The sequence below is a fragment of the Perna viridis genome, chromosome 2, assembly GCF_037379345.1.
Source record: "Perna viridis isolate PV_CMFRI_1.1 ecotype Kerala chromosome 2, ASM3737934v1, whole genome shotgun sequence".
Taxonomy (NCBI): domain Eukaryota; kingdom Metazoa; phylum Mollusca; class Bivalvia; order Mytilida; family Mytilidae; genus Perna; species Perna viridis.
The window spans coordinates 24,955,312-24,977,968 of record NC_142446.1 but is presented as its reverse complement, the minus strand read 5'-3'; the positions used below and the strand labels follow the sequence as shown (position 1 = coordinate 24,977,968).

Sequence of the window (22,657 nt, the reverse complement as noted above, 5' to 3'; positions counted from 1 at the left end):
ATCGTGCTCCTGGGAGCCTTTTGTTCTTTTTGCAATGTCTTTTGAGTTTTAAGATGATGTCCATGCAAAAAAAGCAGTGATGAATTTTTGGTCGGTTTGTGATGTATAGTACGAATTATTAAGAAATAAACTACGTTTAAAGCATCGAAATTAATTGAAAAAGTGAGGTAATTATTTTGTTCAAAATAGTGTTTGCTTTGTAAGGGAACTTTCAAATCATTTTTCGAGTCATCCATTAATGATCAAAAATCTTTTGACAAGCATAAATTTGGTATTGTGTAAAAAATGCTTTTAAACACGAATTTCAGTTTGAAAAAAAAATGTTGTAACACTCATATCATGGGTTTTGATTAATTTTCACATGGACAACTTCTTAAATATTTCTTGAAATGTGGTTACCCTTGCTTTCATTCTGTAAATATGTATTTTTTTTATATAGAAAGTGCCTATAGCGAAATGCAACATCACAGAGCAGATGAGGAGTTTGTTACAGTTCCTGTTGTAAATGATGCTTTAAATTGCTTAATGGGAAATGGTATCGTTTTATTAAAAGGTAGAAAGGGAACAGGAAAAACTCAAATAACCTTGAAGCTAGCATCAGAACTAGAGGAGAAGGGATTTCTTCCTGTCTTTGTAAAATCAGAATGTGATGTAATGGACGAATTAACTTCATCAAAAGTTCTTTACATATTTGATAAGTTCAATGAACAATTTTGGAAAAATGAGCTGAAACATTTCTTGTCCATCGATCGATCTAAGATTTCAGCCAAAGTTATATTTACATGTAGATGGCTTGATCATTATGAGTTTAAAGATCTCACAGGTGTTATTAAAGATTTAAACAGGTTGAGAAAGGTCGACAAAAGGAAGATTCTCACTAAATACCTTACAAAAAGTGGTGTTACTGTAGGTCCGTCTAAGGAAAGTAATTTCAAATCAAAAGAAATATTAGAGAATGACAAAATACAAGTTAAACTTGATGAGGATTCAATTAATCTGATAGTTGAAACAGAACCTTTACTAGGTTTTCCTTTGATGGCAAGGCAATTTTGCCAAAATAGGCACAATCTGCAGTTAGGGGAGAAATATTTTTCTAATCCACCAAGAAATACTATTCAGAAAATGGCAAAGATGAGACTAAAAGCCTCTCGCACGGATGCAAGTATACATGATATTCTTAGATATGTTATTCTTGTGTATACGGCTCTTTACGATGATAACGCATTTGATATTAATGGAATCAATGACCAAAAGTTTTCACAAGTCATTGCAACAGTTAAAAAGAATACGTCGACGAAAATTGCATTAGAGGTCATCAAAGATGCAGCAGACAGCCTTCTTGGTGATTACCTTGTCTGTTCAGATAATGTGTATGCTTTTTTTCATGAGGATCTTCTGAAAGCACTATTGTTATCTGATTATTACTTTACTGACTTTATTTTACAAGAGGGTCCCCTGAAAATGATTCTTGAAATGGTACGAGGAAACAACTACCCTAAAGTTGAAGGAGAGACAGTTTTGTGTTTAGATGGTGAAGAAAAGTCCAATAGACAATTGGTCGAAAGATTGACAAACAAATTAGTCACCAGCGATGAAGATTTGACTCAAAGCAGTTCAAGGGTTTCTGATAAAGACACATTTAAGGAAATAACAAAATTAGATGAAGCCAAGGAAATAACTAGTATTGGAAAATATATCTATGAATATTGGTTAAAAGATCAAAATCAGGAAGTAAAATTATGTAAAGAACTGTTTCGGTCTCTGACTTTGAACATAAAGAATGGTAAGATTCTCCCCTGGAAAATGATCACGTTGGTAAGAGCAATGACCAGTAATGGGAACGATTCACAGATTTATTCAAAAGAAAATATACCTGACAATATTTTGGTATTTGGGATTCTTTCTGCTTGTCAGGATAAATACTTTGAATCATCAACAAGAACAGCGACCTTATCGATACTCCTAGATTTATTGGAACTACGGTTACGAGCTGAACAGATTCAGAGCACGTTACGGTTCCCATTAGACTTGCATGGGAACACATTTTTTCATTACCTGGTCATATTCGATGATACAGCAGCTACTCTTATTTTAAACTGCTATTTGCAGAGTAGTGCAAAGAAAGAAATAAAAGATTGTTTTATTGCAAATGACAAAAACCACAAACCAATAGATATGACTGTAGTTTTCGGAAAACAAAAACTGTTCAAAATATTTTGGAATGAAGAGAAGGAAAAGAAGAAAGTGAAGGAAAACCTCTTAAAAATCTTGGAAGAAGCCTTGCAGTCAATGAATGGAAAACAAATCACTGGAACAGAAAAACTGTTTGACGTTCATGAAAATTTTGAACCTTGTATCAGCAGATCTGTTCTGACAGGTAGTAAAGACGATTATGAACTGATAAAAAACATACTAAAAAATATATGAATCAATTTACATATGCAATTTCACATTTTTTTGTAACTATAAAAAGATGCATATTATATGTAAGCAGCTAATTTATTTAACTCATTTATACATTTTACATACTAGAACCATTTTTACGGTATTATTCTGTCGTCGTCCCGTAGACACTTCAATTCCACTCATGATACCTGACAATCTAACGATAACGTGTAAATGTAAATGGAACTCTTTGAAATTGTACCACAATGTGTCATGCCATAAAATGAAGCTTGGGATTAAGTTTAGAAGTTGTGGCTTGAACATGCAGGAATTAAAGACAAAAAAGGGGGAAAAAAACAAAGATTTTCATGATACATTTTACCCAGACAAAAACTTGAATAAATGTGAGTGGAACTCTTTGATATTGTACCACAAGGTGATATTTCACAAATTTTATGCTTTAATATATAGTTGATTTTGGGGTTGTGACTTCAACCACTTAGGAATTAGGGGCTAAGAACAAGCATTTTTCTTACATCTTGACAATAACTTGACTTTAAGTGAATGGATCTCTTTGGTGTTGTATCACAAGGTGTCATACGACCGACGGAAGGTTTAGATAGCTTTTGATGTTGTGACATGAATTGTTTAATTGTAAGGGGAAGCGGCAAGAACAAGCATTTATTGATGTTCGGACAATAACTTGAGTAAATATAAATGGGTCTGTTATAATTTTTTTTTTTTACAACATAACACTTTAATGCATTTTGTTGTTAACAATCATCATAGAAGTACAGCATTTTCTCTATGAGCCCTATAGAAATTAGTACTTCTAAGTTACAAGGAAACTTATAAGCTTAAAACATATCTCTTAATGTTAGTTTTACAAAGACTAGTTTTACAATATGATATGTAGATGACATATTAAAGTTATATGGTATCATAGGCTAATAAGTTATCAATTCTCTCTAATATTTTATCCTTAACTATAATTATTTTGCTAGACTTAAACTCTTTTTTGAAGATGTTAAACACATTAACTTATTTTGTTTTTTTTTGTTCAGATATATAATATGCTTTATAAATAGAGTATCCAACCACAGTAGTTAAATAGTTAAAAGGAAAATAGCTTTTATCGGAAGTTGTATGTCCAAAAACTAAATGTGTAAGGCTAATTTGCATATCTAATTTTACAAGTTTGAGTATTTTAGATGTCTTTTCCCAAAAGCAGCATAAATATGGACAAGATATAAAATAATGCAAGTAGTCTTCTTCTTGTCCACAAAAGTTAAAGTTGACATTTTCGATCACCCTCCATTATCTGAGAAGTTTCTTTGTTGGAATAATATATTGCAGTAACTTCCACCTAAAAGATTTTAACTTATTCTCTTTCAAAAAGTAAAATATAAATTCAAATAAGTTATTTTTGTCTAATGATGACATGTTTAACAATTTCATCCATTTCATAATTCCAATGAATGTTTCAAACTGTTTTGCTATTAATATATTATATAGCTTTTTGTTTGACAATACAGAAACCTCAATAAAATTATTACTCAACAATGTATTATCTTTACAAACATTTTCAATATTTTTCTTTGACTCATTAGAACGAAGCAATATTAACCATTCTTTGGGTATCGCTTTTTTCAAAATCATATACTCAGACATCCAATTTCTTTGGGTTTTTAATTTATCTATAATTTTATATTGTGAAATATTACCATTCTTGTCGATTTCAATTTCATTCATCGCTGAGATAACCTCATTTTTCGAAGTACAAAATAAAGTTGTATCATCTGCTAGTTGTGAAAATCTAATTTTATGATCTTTACCAATTTGTTAGTCTGCCCTGTATGCATTTTCATGAATGCGGCTTGATGATCCGTAGATCTTATTATTGCTGGCTTTATTTTGCAAAATTCTATCAAAGACCGAAAATCATCACCAATTAATAATAAATCAATTTTACTTGCTTGCGAATTATCTTTACGCGGCCAAGTAAATTGGTGTTTGTTTTCATTCAAAGACCTCCAAATATCACAATATTTATTTTTTATAAGAAATGTTTTTAGTCCATAAACTGGCTGAACTTGTTGCGTGTTGCTGTTTGAACTTTTTCTACCTATAGCATATATAACTTCGTTAAAATCCCCACCTATAACCGGAATACCTATCCCATGTTGCTTTATTTTATAATTAAGTTTCTTAAAAAATGAGTTTCTATTCGATTTGTTATTAGGCGCATAAATACACATAAGTGTAAATACGCTATTTTCTAATTGTATATTTATCAGAATCACTCTTCCCTCATTGTCAGAAAATTTATCAATTAGTTTGTAATTTCAAGATTTTTTAATTAATACAGCTACCCCTCGGCTAGCCGTTGTGCCATTGCTACAAAATATATCATACCCTGAATCATTATTAATTTCTAATTCGTCATCCTCACTGAAATGTGTTTCTTGTAAGAAAGCGATCGCGCATTTTTGTGTCTTTAGCCATTCAATTACCCTATTCCTTTTGGCTTTGCATTTGATTCCGTTTGTATTTAAAGAAGATATATTAATTGTGGATGTCATGAGTTCAGTGAAATAAAATAAAATTGAAATTACAGTTATCTTTTCTTTGTCTACTTACTTCCAAAGAAATTTTTCGCACGCGTTAAGCGATACACAAAGATGCCTAGTAACCATAAACATATTCATACATGAATTAACATGTTACATCTTAAGACTTGTATAATAAACATATAAAGCTGTGCAGCGAATATTTACAACGAAAATATAATAACATTCAAAATAATACATGTAACTATTTACAATCGCCTCTTCTAACAATGAAGGAAGTGAAGTCACGTGATCAATTTGACCGTACTGGCCAGTGACAAATTTACCTCTGTAAATTGATCTACTAATTACGATTGAGGGGAAAATAAGGTTATAATAAGGATTATCCATATTCACTCTGGAATAAAGTATTATTTGTGAAGTGTTATTGCTTTCAAAGATATTTTCATTTTCGTTAACAACTGATGCATTAGGGGATTTGATCTCTTTTCGGAAAGTTTCGTTAGAAAGTGATGTTATGAAAATTATGTACGAAGCCTTTTTCTGCTGTTTTATAGAAGGCACTGGAGAATCAGTTGAAGTTTGAATGTTCTTCCATCTTTCTGATAATGTTACTTTAGTGTTTCAGTGTTATGGCGAAGGTTTTTTGACAGGAATGATTTACTGTGCGTCCTTCAACTGTCCATCAGCAGCTATGGTTGTCATTATATATCCTAGTGAGTTTTCCAAAGGCATATGAGAATACCACACATTACGTTTTGGATTCACAAGCGGGTGTAATTAAATCTGGACGTAGGGTCTTTTTTTCAAATTACCAGGCATATTTTTCTTGTATGTTTTGAATGTTTTTACTGGACAGTATGGGTTATTTCGTTGAGAAAATATTTTCTGCCGAACGGCTTTATAGTCCCCACTTTTTGTTCCAGTCTTGGTACTTCTCTCTGCAATACAATAAATAAACATTATTTTAAAAATATGTACAAACTGTAGGTGGAAATGGATCAGGTACATGTACACATAAATTTATTTCATCTCAAAATATGGATTGATACTATTTTGCCTTTTGTTGAACATATTGTAATGAATATGTTGAGAAATATAAAAGAATTTTAAAGTACTAAAAAGTACATATTGTGTAGGTATACCCAATAACGCAGACCAACTATTACCATTTATACCCCTTCTCCGTGAGTACAACGTTATTTTAAACAGAAATTTGACTTAAACAAATACAACTTGACGTTTCTAATTTTGACATTCTGTTGTACTTGTTATATTTTCCTATATTCTTTTTTTACCTCAGAAAAACGAGAAACCGCTTTGTAACCAGTAGACATATATTTTGGGTTTACTTGTACATATTTTCCGTTAGAATCCTGAGCGCTGCAGACGAGTCCCGGGCTGAAGAATATTTTTTCAAAACTGGACTTTGAAGCAGGATTAATATGTACATTTCGTGTACACATGCACACTAGTCGGGCGCATCAGCCGTAGATCACCAATAAGGGAGTCGGTCATAACCGGAAGCACGTGTTGACATGTTTAATGTGCACTTGTCTAAAGAGGTGGAGGTCGATGTATAATGCCACAAATCAAGGAAACCAAGATTCTGGCGGAAATCAAAATAATTTAATCCAGGGACAAAGACCAGACATGGAAAACAGACATAAACAGCAAGGAGCATAAAATAACCAAAACAATACATACCAAGTGAAAAAGTAAGCGAATTACTCGGACTTCACTTAAAATTGGGGGCATGGACCAGGTGCACTGGTAAGATAAGCGTCCTCTGCTTTTCTAGAAACACCCGACGAAATGCTCATAAAAAGGCAAGTCTAGGGTAGCCAAAAGAGGAAAGGAAAACTTTGATACGTTGAACAAAACCGTTACAATCCACGCGTTCATGGTGACGACCATAAAACTTCTGTAGTGAAGACTTCAATCTTGTAGCAACATTAACCTGTTCTTGGTTCTAGAAGACTAATTGTAAGAAGTTTAGGGTGGTACAAAAGGAGTGCGTAGTTACGACAAGCTCAATAAAGTACTGAAGTTAATTTTATCTCACCTAAATAGATCTTGGCAATAGAGAATTGTGATAGTATGTCCTCGTAATTCTGAGTTAGCCATCAACCCATCGTTGAACCATTTTGTTTACTACTTGTTAGAGCAGACGCTATGGATAATACTTCACTCTTTTGAGCTAAAACGTCATAGCAATATATATCTTGAACTTAATTGTCCATCACGGGCATTTCTATCAGAAACCCTCTCGGGAAAAGCTGGTTTTTCGCCAGACTCCATGTGTTTGTTTTTCTGTCGGCGGCTTTTAATTTAATTTTCAACGAAGCTTTATACTATAGAAATAAAGGGTGTCGAATAACGCACAACATCCACTGCAAAATATCGTCTCCTGGTTACCTTTTCAACGTATTGACATTATGTTCACGTAAAATTACCATGAACATGTAAGTACGATACCAAGAAGCTTCAACGATTTATAGTTTTTATTACATATACTGATGCCAGACTGTATGTACTGACTACTCATTATATGATTTTTAATTTAACCATATTTTGTTTATGACTTTGTGCCAATAAATTAAAGCTTATACATATATATAAAAATATAATTCTAGCTACCTTCATTATTTTAAGATACAGATACACTGTACATGTAAATATTGCTCTTTTTAAGATTTTTACCATATAAAATCTTTTATAAACTTGAAGTCTACTCACCATTTTTTGTTTAATTTCCGATTTACAGAAAATTTTCACATTAGGACTTTACATGTACATGTCATTGTGTGTAAATAGTTTATGAACTTTATCAGAGTACATATGTATTAATAAATACTTCCAGCAACTCAGAAGTTTCAGCTTCATAATAATGTACCTTTAGTTTTTTGGATGTAGAATAAACTGTACAAGTTGAAGTAAAACGGATCCTTCAAGTTTACATTTATTAAATCAAGTATGTTTTATACATGTACAAAAGTGCATAAAGTGTACACTGGCTTTCGGAATCAAAATAATTGAATACATGTATAAACACGAACAAAATCTTAACTTTACAAACTTGTTGATTATTTTCAGGTTTCTGTATAAATGTACATGTATTTGTACCACTCAAGATTCTCCCTTGGTGTTATTTGTCCATTGTAAATGGTAAAATTTAGTTTAGAAAATAGAAATGAGGTTGTATTAATATACTTTTCTGAGCTCCTTTTATTATGATATTATACACATGTGCATGTACATTAAAATACCTGACTTGGGAGAGGCGCAAAAAAAATGTAGCTGAATTAAAGTATTTTGGGGTGATTACAATCCTACCCCTTTTAATCTGGCCACTGTGGAAAAATATTACACAATGAAACACATCTAAAAATCAGCTCAAAAAGGTATGAGTCCCTTGTGAAAGCAGAAATGAGGAAAATGTTAATACGTTTCACAAATGCTCAAACAAAAGACTACTAGCAGTTAGCTGACATACCAGCTTCAGAACAATTTAAACTTATGAAAAGTTCTCCCTTCACTGTATTTAATAATCCTAAAAATTTGATATTCCTAATTCTTCCCATGTGTGCTGGAGAACCACGGTACATCATAAGTCATTCAATAAGAACACAACCCGTGCCTTGCCGAAAACTGCTTTTAAAATTGTGTGTTTGTTTCTAGGTATTACGAGTAAATCAATGTTAATAACAAAAGGCTGTCTTTAACGATTTGACAAATAAATTAAAGCTATATCCCTTACGAATTAGCCTATTCAACGGTTTGGTCAATTCATTGGATGTTTATTGAGCTTTTCGTGATTTGTAAAGGATATTACCATAAAATATAGGGTGGGAGAAATTTATATCGGCGAACGTATTAATCACTTAAGTACATCTGTATTTGAGAATGAGTTCCTTGTATCGGTTGAAACACTTTGTGAATGTTTTTAATCGACGACATATTTGTCCAGTGTTGTGGCACGTTTATCAACAAACGGTCGGCATTCAAATGGGAACAAATTGTGCTCCCCTATTTGCTGACCTATCCCTTCACTCTTATGAGGCTCACTTAATAGCTGATCTGATCCGAAAGAAAGAAAACCCCAAACCTCAGCGGCATATATTTAATCATTTAGCTGTTTAAAATGATTATATAATGCTTGAAAAGACGTATTGTTTTGTTCACTCTTCTTTTTATTCCCAACAAGACTATTTAATATTTTCCTTACAGCTTTTCTCTCCTGTTTTCAGAAATATTTCTTAAATCATTACATTAGCATCTTTTTGCTGATGATTAGTAAAAGCTTTATGGAGCATAGTGTATCATACAGCACCTGTTTTTGGCATTTGAAAATAAACCAAAACTGACATCGTTTATAATACTACATGGCACCTTAAACCATGTTACATTCATGAGCAAAATTGCATGTATTTTTTTAATCATTATGAAGAGAAAATCCTTAGGGTGAACTATACAGTTGCAATTAGGCGCATTAGTACTGTTGACCTAGTCTAATTTTGTAGAACTTAAAATCAAAAGTTGAAATTTGGTTGATACGTGTCAGTCCTCAGATTCTCTCCTCAGCATCAGTTGTCTGGTTTTAAAAATATCTAATTTTACACGAACTCTAAGAACTGAAATTGCAAGAAAATAAAACGAAAAGGGTTTTCCAATTTTTACTTATTTTCCATCTCCTCTATGCATACTTTTCTCCTGTGGTAGTTTCTAAATGCCTGATATTTTATAATACATAGTATTTGAACTAAAAATCCAAAATATATTTCTGTCAGTACGTTACTATGGCTACTGGTTTTAATGACAATATTCACCAAATCATCTATACATTACTTGAACCCCCACACAACCAATATAAGAAAATTTGTATTTAAAAAATATAGATTTTTTTGTTTAGACTGCCTCATAACAGCCTTTCTCAATAAAATGAGACCCGAATTGGCCTAACAGTATCTTATGTTTACTTTGAATGTTATTATAACTAGCCGAAAACAATTACCGTGCCTGTGGTCTGATGGACGGAGTCCGCACATTTTTTAGCTTAAGTACAACAAAAGGACATTCAGTATTTTGTAGGTTTCCTTACTGACATTACGAAGATTAACAAACATGTTCAAAACTGACATATAACAAGTAATAATAGCTAACCTCGCCTTTAGCGTTTATTTTTATGTGTATTTGTTCATCTTTTTTTTAAATGACTGCATTTTTTGTTTGTGAGTTTTTCAAAGTGAGAACCGGCGTAAATTAACTACTCGATCTATCAACATGATTGGTTCTTGCTTACAAATAAGATCAAATTCTTAATGACGAATATCAATAATGTTATTCATCTTTAAAAGCTTCTTATGTCGCCATCCATGGTTAAATCTGGATACAGTAGGGTAGAAATACTGTATTTATGACTACATTTTTGCTTGAAGCGTTTTTCTTGTCAAACGTGTCGCCCTCAACTGTGTGTTGAATTTTAAAATGACACATTAATTACATTTATATTCTACAAAAAATTCCTGTGTATGTGTAATAATATGTGTAAAGTATATTGATAATTGTAATTGTAAAAGTTACTTAGTGTTACAAAATTTATTTTGATATACAACTGGATCAGGTTTGATACTGTGGACTTCCGTTGTATCGTTGTAATAATTTATCGTTTGGTCGAAGTCATTATATTATTTAAAGGCTACTTTACAGATCTCTACCTCTCAAGTAACAGACAATCCAAACAAACATTTTACAAACAACACTGACCAAAACAGATTGGTAAGATTACGCATGTTTATACACCCTTATAGTATGACATCGAAAAATGCTGAATCAGTGAAAACTGGGCGTTTGGTGTTATTCATCATTGTGTACCAAGGTCCGCAGAAGTTTCCTAAGTATGATGTTGTTATCTCATTTTGTGAACTATAGCCCTGGTATCAATACAAATTGTATGTGTTTATTCAAGTAACAATATCCTCTCCCTTTCATATCATGCTTTCATAAAATGTACATTGATATTTTGAAAATCATTAGCGGATTTCCGGAGCAAAACGGGAAACATTTTAAATCTAAATATACTGTTCAATATTTCCCAAAATGTTAGAAAGAAAAAGTTCATGAGAATGTGATTTAATAACTCACAAGGGAACGAAAATATGTTTTTTTATCGAGGGCTGGATTGAAATTTGAAATATAATTCATGTTTTCTTAAATAAAAAGGCAGGACAGACCAGAATGAAATATCGAGATATATTATTGTAAAACTATTTACAAAAAGTAAAATAATAATGATAAGAAATACGCTGCTTTAAAAAAAAAAACAAGACTGTATTATCTCAAAATAACAAGGAGAGAAAGAAAAATTCATTCTTGACCCAAATAAAAATGAAATGAGTGCTCCCAAAACATACATTTTCGCAACAGCAACAATTTAAAAAGATCAAATATATGGAAGAAACTTCTCATGAATTTCAAACATGATAAAATAAAAAAAAAAGATGTGTTAACAAATACCAATCTAACTACGTGTATGCTTTGTGTCTTGATAAACAAGATCACGCGAAATAATCCTGAAAGACAACAAACGTCTTTCTAACATTTTCTATGTAGATTTTGGCTTAAATTCACTATATTACAAACCGCCAGATCTATATAAATTCTGAATATAGTGTACAAAATTTCCCAAAATGTTTAAAAAGACGTTCATGAGAAATTGATTACACAAATCGCAATAGAACTACCATTTCTTTTTTATAGTGGGTCAGAATGTAGTTTGAAATACAATGGCACGATACATTTTTTATGAAATAAAAATACAGGACAGACCAGAATATAAGAAATAAAAAGGCAGACTCTATCATTGTCGAAAATATCATTATTCAAATTTTTGGCAATAACACCAACCCCCACCCCCTGATAACGTTATTTTGAAAACGATAGGACCTAAATATTTCTCAAAATAAAAAGGAATAATACAAACTGCTTAACAGTCCATAAATTCATATGGTTGTTCTCTTATTCACATTTACACAACTCCAACAATTTGAAAAAAATATATACAAGCAACGTCTGTACACAAGTTAAAAAAGACAATTAGAAAAAAAAGGTTGTGTAACAAATACCAATCTAAATACTTTTATGCATTGTTTACCGTTAAACAAGATCTCGTGAAATAATGCCACTAATCCTGAAAGGCAGCACACGTCTTTCCAAATTTTCTGTGTCTGTTTCCCCCAGCTTTAACCCCCAGTATTTATACCAAGAAAATAAAATGGTAACAAATATCTTTTATATATATTCTCTATCTACATCACAATTTCCCCAGACTAAAGTCACTGATCCTGAAAGGTAGCAAAAGTCTTCCCAAAGTTCTGTGTGTAGTTTTCCCTATCCTTCAGTGCATCTGGACTACATACTGCTCCCTCTCTAGTAAAGTGATTGTAAGTGTAACTATCAGTGTTGTACAGGTTTGATGTACTGTATTGGTTGTCATGTGGTAAGATTGTAGTGAAAAGCTGGGACTCCCGAATCGAAGTATACTGATCTTCTTCCTTTGTGTTGTTATCACTGAAACTCATACTCATCATTAGTTTCTCCTGACCGTAAGGTTGCTTTATTGTTGTATGTGCCGTAGATATTTGTCTTTCTCTGGTAGGACTTGTCTTTGTTCTCTGTTATTTATTGTGAAAAACTTCAGTATTTCACTTACCCTACATACGATAAAAATCCCTTACACTGTTCAATTGTCTGATTTTGAAAAATCTTTTTTTTTCATAAAAATTTCATTATATCCATGTGTAAATCAATAACATTTTGTAAAACGTAGAACTAGTTTGCAGTAATTAAACTCCCTTCTGTCATGTTGGTACACATATTAGATGTATATTTCATTTAACCCAACATTTAATTAATTCCTAATTCAAAATATAAAAGAACAGTTTCAATGCATACATGCTCCTTATTTGATGTATGAGAACCTTATTCCGATAACTAACTTCAAAAGAGGTTCAAAGGAAACCATGATAATTTTGATATACAATTAAAATAGTGGATGCCAAATGGCATAACCAAAGACTATGTATCATTTTGTATAGTATGTCAATACTACTAACCTCAAAATCACTGGATGAAGAATAGCAACTGCACAATGGCATTATTGCATTATCAAAATTCAAAAGTTTTATTGAAATAAACCAGGAGGTTTAAGAAGAGTGGTAAATATAAAATACCCCTGTTATCTAGCCGATAGCAATAGCAAAATCATCCAAAACAAAAACAAGTTTAAGCTAATATGAATCTAATCTTAGTTGAATCAATAAGAATGATAATGATAATAATAATAATAATGATAATAATAACTCCCTAAAAATTTACACAATACACAAAGTGGACAGTAGCTTAACCTCATTATCATTCGCTGAATTTATGCAGTTGATGTATGAGTTAATAAATTCGTTTTTTATACATCTAAACTATTGTATCTTGTTCAATATATCTTTCAAAGATCAAGGAGGGATACATTTGCATGTAGTATGAGTTATGACCGGGATAGGTCCCATGGACCTAATGACGTAGAAACCCCGTCAAGTGGGTAGGGCCCTTTCTAAGAAAGGTGGAACTATAGAGCATATCCGTATAGGGAAGAAAGGGGAGAGGCAGGAGGAGATACTGGTAGACCCTAATGTGGGAGAAATTATAGAGATGGACCATATATGGAGTGTAGGGGAAATGTGATTAGAGATAGGCCTCAAGGTGGTAAAATTTATAGAAATAAAACATCCACAGACAGAACAAACCATAATCATAATGCCACAAACTTTAGAACTTCCAATCGTCTCCATATATGTCATGTAACCACTTACTCTCAAATATTTATATACCTGAAACCTCAACATCATGATGCAGCTCAGAAATACATACTGGATATGCCCTTACACACGCAAATTATGACCAAGCAAAAAACCCAAACAAACAAACAAACAAAACACGAAATTATGCCTTACTGCGACTTGCCACACTCATCAATTGTTTGCACAAAAGTGCAAGAGACCGAAGCACGATATGCGATAGTTAAGAGGAAAAAGTTATCTTACGATTTCTTGGGTACACACAAGGCATCTGAATGTCGCTCTCGTTATACATGTAGAACTTGTGAAAAGTTACACCATACCAGTTTATGTTACCAAAGAAATAAACCAGTAGACTGAGCTAAACTTGTTACCGCCAACGCAGTAAATTCTACCAGAACTGAAGCCGTACCAATATCTGCAGAAGTGTTGCTAAAAACGGTCATTACTCCACTGTGGTACAACAACCCAAATACAATGGCAAACATTTTACTTGAAGTGTAATCACAAAAGTCGTTTATTTCTGAAGATCTTGTCACACAGTTACAGGTAAAACCCCATGGAACTATGACAATAAACTTAGCAACTTTTAGAGCTACCAATCGGCACCTTAGAACGGGACAAAGCAACTATTTACATAGAAACTGAAAATGGTGAAGTATTACCAATAGAAGTACTCATTGTATCAAGAAAAGCTGTTCCACTCAGCAATGTCGCTCATTTTGAGGCTGCCAAGCTGTCGTACTTAAGACGACCTAGACTATCACATCCTATCACAAGAGACCATCAATTTGAAGTCTGTTGATTGGTGCTGATCACTACTGGCAAGTAGTACAAAATGAGATCATTCGAGGGCAAGGCCTTACAGCCGTCAAATCCACACTGGGTTATCTTATTTCGGGTCCGTTTATGAACACAACAGAAGTTACAATAACAACAATGATGCTGAATGTATTGCTAGACTATAAATTGGAGAAATTTTGGAAATTAGAACCGATGGGCATATATCACAACACGATACCCCAAAGAATGCAATCAACTTTTAGGAGTCTTACGAAAAGTTTGGAATTACACTAAAAGACAAGAAATATTGTGCAAATTTGCCTTGGCCTGATGATTGCCCATAACTTCCAACAAACAAAGATATCGTACTGAAACGGACAGAAAATTTCATCAATAGACTAAGGAAAGATCCAAATATATTAAAAATGTATGATGAAATTATAAGTTACCAAGAAAAGTGTGGATTTATAGAGCGAGTATCATTTGATAAGCCAACCACAGAAAAAGTTCAATATATACCCACCTCGCTGATAAGAAAGATTCAGTAACAACGCCCATACGCATAGTATATGACTACAGCTGTAGGGAATCCCAAACTGGTGCCAGCTTCTGACAACAGTGAATTAAGTACACATTTATTTCTTTTAATTTACACTTTACTACATAAATTTGCAGGTTACACGAGTCATAAGTTTCACTTGACAAATCTAGTCTAGTTCTGAACGTGTCGTCTGCAAGTTACTTCATGGTCTTATTTTTGATTTCCCGAAATTAGCTGTTGTCTGTTTCTATTGGAGAGTTATGAGTAAAACATGAAATTGGTAAATAATTGGCAGTTACCAGTCCACTGCAGTTGTTATTTTGCGAAGTTTGATCTCACATTGTTGCCGCTAAATGTTCTTGCAGAATGAATGAAGTTCATGCATAACAGACACTTGCTGTCCAATTTATTTTCAATTTGCATGAGACGCATGTGTAGAACGATCCGTTTTCACTCGTGGCACTTCACAAAGTTCACGCACCTATTTCATGATTTACGTTTTCTCGGATGTTCTCATCGTTATAGACATTGTCCATTCATATAGTAGTATTAATCTATCTAGTTATTTGTTGTTGTCACGTCCAATCTTTGAAATCTCACTTTCTTTTCTCAGCGGCCTGTTTTCATATATAAGGTTGATAACGCTGTAAGTGGACTGGCCAAAAATTGAATGATTTTGATGTAACATTTCATGTAGTTCTGTCTAAATGGATTATTAGAAGTGATAAATTTATTAACAGTTGGAATCTTTCTAACTTACTCAAACAAAATAACAATAATAAAGATTGGAGACGACAGCAACAAAGCGGCAGAAGAAATATTTTATTCTCTATAGAGAATATTTGCATCCTCAAAAATATTTAAGTATGTTATCCCAGTACTAAATTATTTTTCTGGAATTCGTCTATATTAATATGAAGTATCTACGGATATAAAAAAGCTTTTCTACAATTCGAATTACATAAGGATGACCGTGATGTAACTAGATTTTTCTGGTTAAGCAACCCAGAGGATGTTACAAGCTCGTTACTGACATACGTTTTAAGGCCATACTATTCGAGACTACTTGTTCTCCCTACCTTCTCAACGCAAAAATGCTGAAGCATCTGAAGGCAAATCCATGTGAAACTACAGACATTTTGAAGAAAGATATATACGTTGACAACGTCCATTCGAGCTTTGAAAAGGAAACTCAGGTGATGACATTTTACAAGGAATCACATTCGATACTTGCGAATGGTTGATTCAATTTACGCTCTCGGTCATCGAACAGTATCTTGCTACGCACCACAGCAGAAAACTTAGGATTTAAGAGATATTAATTCCAGCAATAATGGGTGAAGTGGATCCTCCTAAAAAAGCAAAACTGTTTAGCCCATGTTGATGACTGGTACCTAGTTGTTTCAGAATTGGTCCTAACTCCCTGCCATTTTTCTTTGTTTTACTATTCTTGTCTGCAATAATTTTTATTGAACGAGTTTCGTGTCATGCTTTCATACTGTTCCCATGGACAGTAAGGGGAGGGTCTCTAAATAAAACAGAGATAAGTGTAGTGATCTTGTAGTGACCCAAATCCTTGTCAGTCTGGGGAACCCCATGATGATAACACTTGATAATTAGGTACCGGTCTTCTAGCTCCAGATACTGACCAGACATGGCATTTGACAGTACCTGTTCCTTAATACAGTACAGATACTGGCGCCCTAGAAGCATTCCAAAGTAACTACATTTTAGTAGTACCAGTGACTTCGGAAAAATTGATATACACAAATAAAAAGAATTCCTTACGAAAAAAATCCATTGTAATTTCGCAATTTTTGTTGCTAAGTGCCGATTGTTGACAAGTTACTGATAATTGTATTTTTTTATAAGCAACTCGGCTGGTGTTTCTAGAAAAGTAGAGGACGCTTACCTTACCGGTACATCTGGTCTATTCTCTCAGTTTTAAGTGGAGCCGGAGTTGCTCATTTGCTTTTGTTACTTTGTGTGCATTATTTAAGTTATTTTTTGTTCTTTGTTGCGTTTGTCTGCTTTCCATTTCTGGTCTTTGTTCCTGGATTACATTCTTTTGATTTCCGTTAGAATCTTGGTTCCCTTGATTACTCATTAATTTCTATGTTGACAAAAATGTAATTTCTCACAAAATTTGAAAAAAAACCAATCATTTTTGTAGGAACTATAACTTTCAGAAGAATATTGGCACAAAAAAAAAGGCAGTACGTCTTTGTTTTCGTAACATCACGGCCGATTTGATTAAAACTATCATCGGATTTGAACAATTCACATTTTAGAGAGAAGCCGTTTTGTTATATGAATGAGCTTAACACACGGAAAACTAATTGCAGACATAATGAAAGTCATCTATTGAGGCTTGATGATATTTGTGAAAATAAACCGGAAATATTTTTTTACTCAACTGTTCCTGATCTCATTTAATCATTATTTCACAAATGTAACAAAGCTCAATAGACGGTAACCACTGGAAATCAAAACAACAGTTTCTCGAGTTTTTCACCCTAAGTCATTACAACAATAGACCAGTCGAATATCCCTTCCTTTCCTTACCATTAGGATAGCAGGTGAAAAGGTTTAGAAACCTGAGATTTTTCAAAGATTGAAATATGTCAATTCTTTGTGTCAAGATACAAGCTTCAAAGAGGGTTGTATGAGCATGATAATTAAAAGAATACCTGAAGTTAACTATAGTTTTTTGTACTTTTTATGCCGGTATATCAAAATATAATGTCAAACATCGCTATTGTAGGGCAGGTGCTGAAAAGAAAAACAAACATAAACATTCAAATTCAAAAAGTAGATTTCCTTTATATCTGATGTTTTCGGAGTAAGATCCATGAAGTAAATAAACATCTTAAAGAAATTCCCCTGATATTCTATGTTTCGCTGAAAACTTTTTAAAATCGGATGGTTCGGTAGATGTCGTCAAGCATCAAAAGATTAGGGTGGTATCGGAATTTGTATTAAATCTGTCTTTTTGTAACAGATGAAAATCTAAATAGGAGTAGAAATGACGATTGTAGATATTGTGTCACATGACATTACTTTTTCCAGTAAACCGCCCAGAAAATCTGATATTTTGGTAAAAATCAAAAAGTAGTAAAAAGCATGAAATTATTCAACTTTAATTGAACTTTGATTCGACGAACATGAGCATGTAAACGTGCACGGTTAGTTAGGAATGACTGAATGAAAATAGAATATACATCTTTCAGTGCAGCAACGACGACGTTACTTTTTATGCGACGTCGGCAAATATACACTCATTTAATATTTTAAACATACAAGTATGAGTTGTCTGTATTTATTTTATTCAATACACACGAACTTACTAGTGGAGCAGTTGTATCAAGACAAACGGACAAACAAAGAAACGAAAAAGTACGTTTCACTCAGTTTTTCGCATAATGAAATAACATGAAAGATAATCCAAATAAAAGGAGACATATGAAATACAAGTAGCGTGGGATTATCCTTTCTTGTAACAACATATACATATATGTACAGTTATCAATAAACTATCTTCCAAAATTCACAGTGATCGTACTTCTCGTCAAAACAGTCATCACAGTAACATGAGCGTTCCTAATAAACAAAGCCAAATCTTCGTCCGATCTGACTGAATTCAGCTAAAATGTTCCTTTCACAGGATTACTAGATTTGCTACATTTTCAGTCAGGATAATGCTGTAAGGCTAATGTTCTCCTTTGAAAAAAAAATTAAATGTAATGGTCAAATTACTGCAAGCTGCCCACGAATAAAAATCCTCGGCGTTTTGAATATTTACCTTTTTAAGATTTGCACTTCTCTTAAACGCGCCTCTTAAACATCACATGGACCATTGTCATATACTGTTTCAAAATAATCACATGTACATTTCATATCAAAATGTGTTAAATGTTTCTGTATTACAGAAAATATATGTTTATTGAGAAGTAGGCTGATTATTCTAATAGTGAATACAGCAAGCGACAGTGTCTATTACTCTGGTAAGAGGAGATAGCCTACTGATTACAGAAAACACGAACGATACATTGTGGATTTAGTCATTTGAAATGAACGTAAAGTTTTTATGGTGTATGTTGCCGTCTATTTGTAATACACCACAACAGGATGTAAGCTTACAAAATATTTATTGAAATATGAAGACTGAATTTCGTCGCTCGTCTTGCAGTTAAAATTGTCGAAGAAGTCCATCTGTGCAATAAAATGGTGTTCCGCAAGATTCGCTTTTTAAATTTGTAACGCTTTAAACTGAATATAGGCGCGTTCAGTATGCTTCTTGCATTGCATTACCTGTGATTCACGCCGCAATGAAAGAGGGAGGTTTAGCGCGCTTTAAAACCTAGATTTAACACATCATGTCGTTTAAAATTGCCTGTACCAAGTCAGGACCATTGTAGTGCCAGTTCAGTGACTATTTTGCCAGATTTATTTTGGATTGGCTTGATTATGGATCGGATTGGTGTTCGGTAATTTTGTGGTTACGTTTATTTAAATGAGTTCATGAATTGGCTTCTTTCTCATAATTTAGTTACAATGTTCATTCTCTGTCCGCCATCTGTTTTTACTCGGGTCCATTCATCATACTCAAATGGGCTACTGTTGCTAGGAAAAATTGAATTAATATTGTCAAGAGATATGTCTTAAATAAAAGTTTCTGGGCTTTCTGTTTCTACAAGATCTGACTTTCTTTAGGCATCGTAATTTTAATTATATATTTTGGTGTTTATACAAGGGCAAACACTACGCTTCGCGAATGAAACAAGACAATAGTTTTTGGGTCTATACTAGCTAATTCTTGTATAAGAAAGCTTGATTTTTGGATTTTCCGTATGGAATTTTATGTAAAAACTGTTCAAGTGATCGGACAATATTTGTATATTTGTTTCTGATTTTTTTTTTGTCGTGTATCGTGTATTGTTTTATAGTTTGATTTACCAGTCATGACTGAAGAATTGTCTCCTCTGTTCAAAAAGTCTATTGCAGAATTTTGCACTTGCTCTTGAATCAAAGGAAGCCCCTTCGTATGGTTTTCTTTAATACTTTGCTTTCTACTTTAGGTGAATTTCTTCTGATATTGAAAACGTTACTATTATAGGAAATCATTCTGTACTTCTTCAATTTTTTTTCCGCTTACGACTTTCTTAATCAAACTTGGGTCATTTATGGATTTGACTTCCGCTACTAGAACATTAAGAAACTTAAGTTCACGACAAACGTTTTTGTGTTTCAATTAGTCCAATCCAGAAACTTTAATTTTGAAAATGGCTGACACTACCGGGAAGTTACTTTGTGATTGAATATCTAGAGGAGAATGGTTATTCACCCTGCAAATATTTCAATTTTTAATTTCCATTTTTTTTCTATTTGACTTACTTAACTTTTTCTCTAGTTTAATTATTTTCCTGTTTGCCCTTGACAAAGCTCTACTTCAACTGTCTCTGAAAATAGAAATAAAGAAAAAAATCTTTTCTTGAAAATCAAAGATGATTCTGACTGGGGTTTATTCCAAAATTACATCAAATTTCATCTTTCTGACGAATGGGTAAATATCACAAGCAATGTTAATACATTATGGAACACGTGGAAAGTTAATGTAAATAGTGCTGCCGAGTCGGTAACACGAAAAATCCCTAAAGTTAAAAATTATCGCAGCTTTTGGGATGTTTTAGAGGTGCCACTGAACAAAAAACAATAAGTCAGATATTCGACCCTATATAAATCAGAAATGATCAAAGAGAGTGATATCATAAATAGATACTTTGGTTCATTTTGTTCAAAGTCAATCGTTGATCTCAATATCAAGGATAAGTCTCAAAGTTTGTAAAATAAAAGGCTATGTCTTCTCGTATTATCTTAAAAGGCTATGTCTCCTCGTATTATCTTTAAACAATCCTAATTTCGGGGATTTGATACATCGCATCTACCCAAAAGAACTTGAGATAAAAAATACTACAGACACTGTGAAGTCAGCCTCATATCTTGACCTACACTTAGAAATCGATGGTAAAGGAAAGCTATTGACCAAATTTTACGACAAACGTGATGACTTTTCATTCAAAATTGTCAACTTTCCTTTCGTCTGTGGCAATATCCCTTCAGCACCTGCGTATGGAGTGTTCATATCACAACTCGTACGTTATGCCAGAGCTTGCCGAAACTACGCAGACTTTTTGTATCGCGCTAGAACTCTAACAAATAGGTTTCTGGAACAGGGTTATGTTGCTAGATTTAAGTCATCACTACAGAAGTCTTATGGTCGTCATCATGAACTCGTGGATAGTTATGATGTATCCATCTGCACCATGAAAACTGATTTATTCAACGGGTCATAGTTTTTCTTTCCTCGTTTGTCTACCCCGGACTTGACTTTTTATGAACAACTCGGCGGGTGTTTCTAGGAAAGCAGAGGACGCTTACCCTACCGGTACACCTGGTCCATGCTCCCAGTTTTTAGTGGAGTCCGAGTTTTGTTACTTTGTATGTATGATTTTAGTTACTTTGTGTTCTTTGTTGTGTATGTCTGTTTTTCATGGCTGGTCTTTGTCCCTGGATTACATTCTTTTGATTACCGCTATAACCTTGATTCCCTTGATCACTCCTTCTAATTGTAATGATCATTCACTCTCTATCATATTCGCAAAAGAATAACTATCAAAAACACTTAAAGTGTTAAAATTGGGTAAAGCGCCAGGAATCGACGAAATACCTAAAGACTTATTGAAATTCGGCGGAGATGTAATGATTCGTTCGCTTCCGATATGTTCACAGCAATAGCCGATTTGGAGATGGTACCTCAAAGTCTAATGTTTATAAACATTTTTTCTAAAATCCTTGAAAGCACAATAGTAAACAACCTCGAATCCAATAATGTTCTTGGTTATTCCCAAAGGGCTTTCAGAAAAGATAGGCGTTTGGAAGATGATATTTTGTAAAAAAGTATTTGTTTACTCGCGAATTCACTAATAAACCTGTGTACATTGCCTTTTTGGTTCTATCTAAAGCCTTCAATAGGGTTTGGCCCATGGACTTCTTGTGAAACATTGAGAAAGTGATATTCAAGGTAAATCATTGCGAATAATTCAAGAAATATATAAAAATGTCAAAAATAGAGTTTTGAATGGCGATTTCGAGTCATTATGCTATGATCAAGATTATGGGGTAAAGCAGGGATGTATTCTATCACCCACGCTTTTTTCTATTCTTATGAGCATCCTTGTGTAGATGATAAATGTAAAAAAATATAGGCGTGGAACTATCCATCAAATTAATTAACTGTCAGCTGCTCAATGATGATGTTGTTTTTATCGCCGAGTCTCAAAAAGAACTTCAGAATCTCGCAAGAATTTAAAAAAAAAGAATTTTAAGATTAATCCCAAAGATCAAAAGTTATGGTGGTAGGAAAGGGATTGAATAAGGTCTCAGATTGAAAAAAATATGAAGCGATTCGATCGGAAAAGTTAATGAATATAAGTATCTAGGCTACTGTATTATTTGGTCTCTGAAATCTA

The 22,657-nt window shown here is 33.1% G+C and overlaps 1 protein-coding gene and 1 long non-coding RNA gene across 2 annotated transcripts in view; one reads left to right on the top strand and one right to left on the bottom strand.

The window, feature by feature from the left end:
• Nucleotides 1-5,005, top strand: part of LOC148624204 (uncharacterized) — a 63,777-nt gene extending 58,772 nt beyond the window's left edge. The window contains exon 10 of the mRNA XM_088566745.1: nucleotides 440-5,005. Coding sequence (XP_088422871.1) covers nucleotides 440-2,427 — 1,988 coding nt within the window. The 3' untranslated portion in view covers nucleotides 2,428-5,005. The remainder of the gene's footprint in view (nucleotides 1-439) is intronic.
• LOC148624203 (uncharacterized) lies at nucleotides 3,792-7,818 on the bottom strand. Its single transcript, XR_015919647.1, has 2 exons — nucleotides 7,695-7,818; nucleotides 3,792-5,896 (listed from the first exon to the last, which is right to left on the bottom strand). It is a non-coding gene; the product is annotated as an uncharacterized LOC148624203 (long non-coding RNA).
• Nucleotides 7,819-22,657: the final 14,839 nt, after the last annotated feature.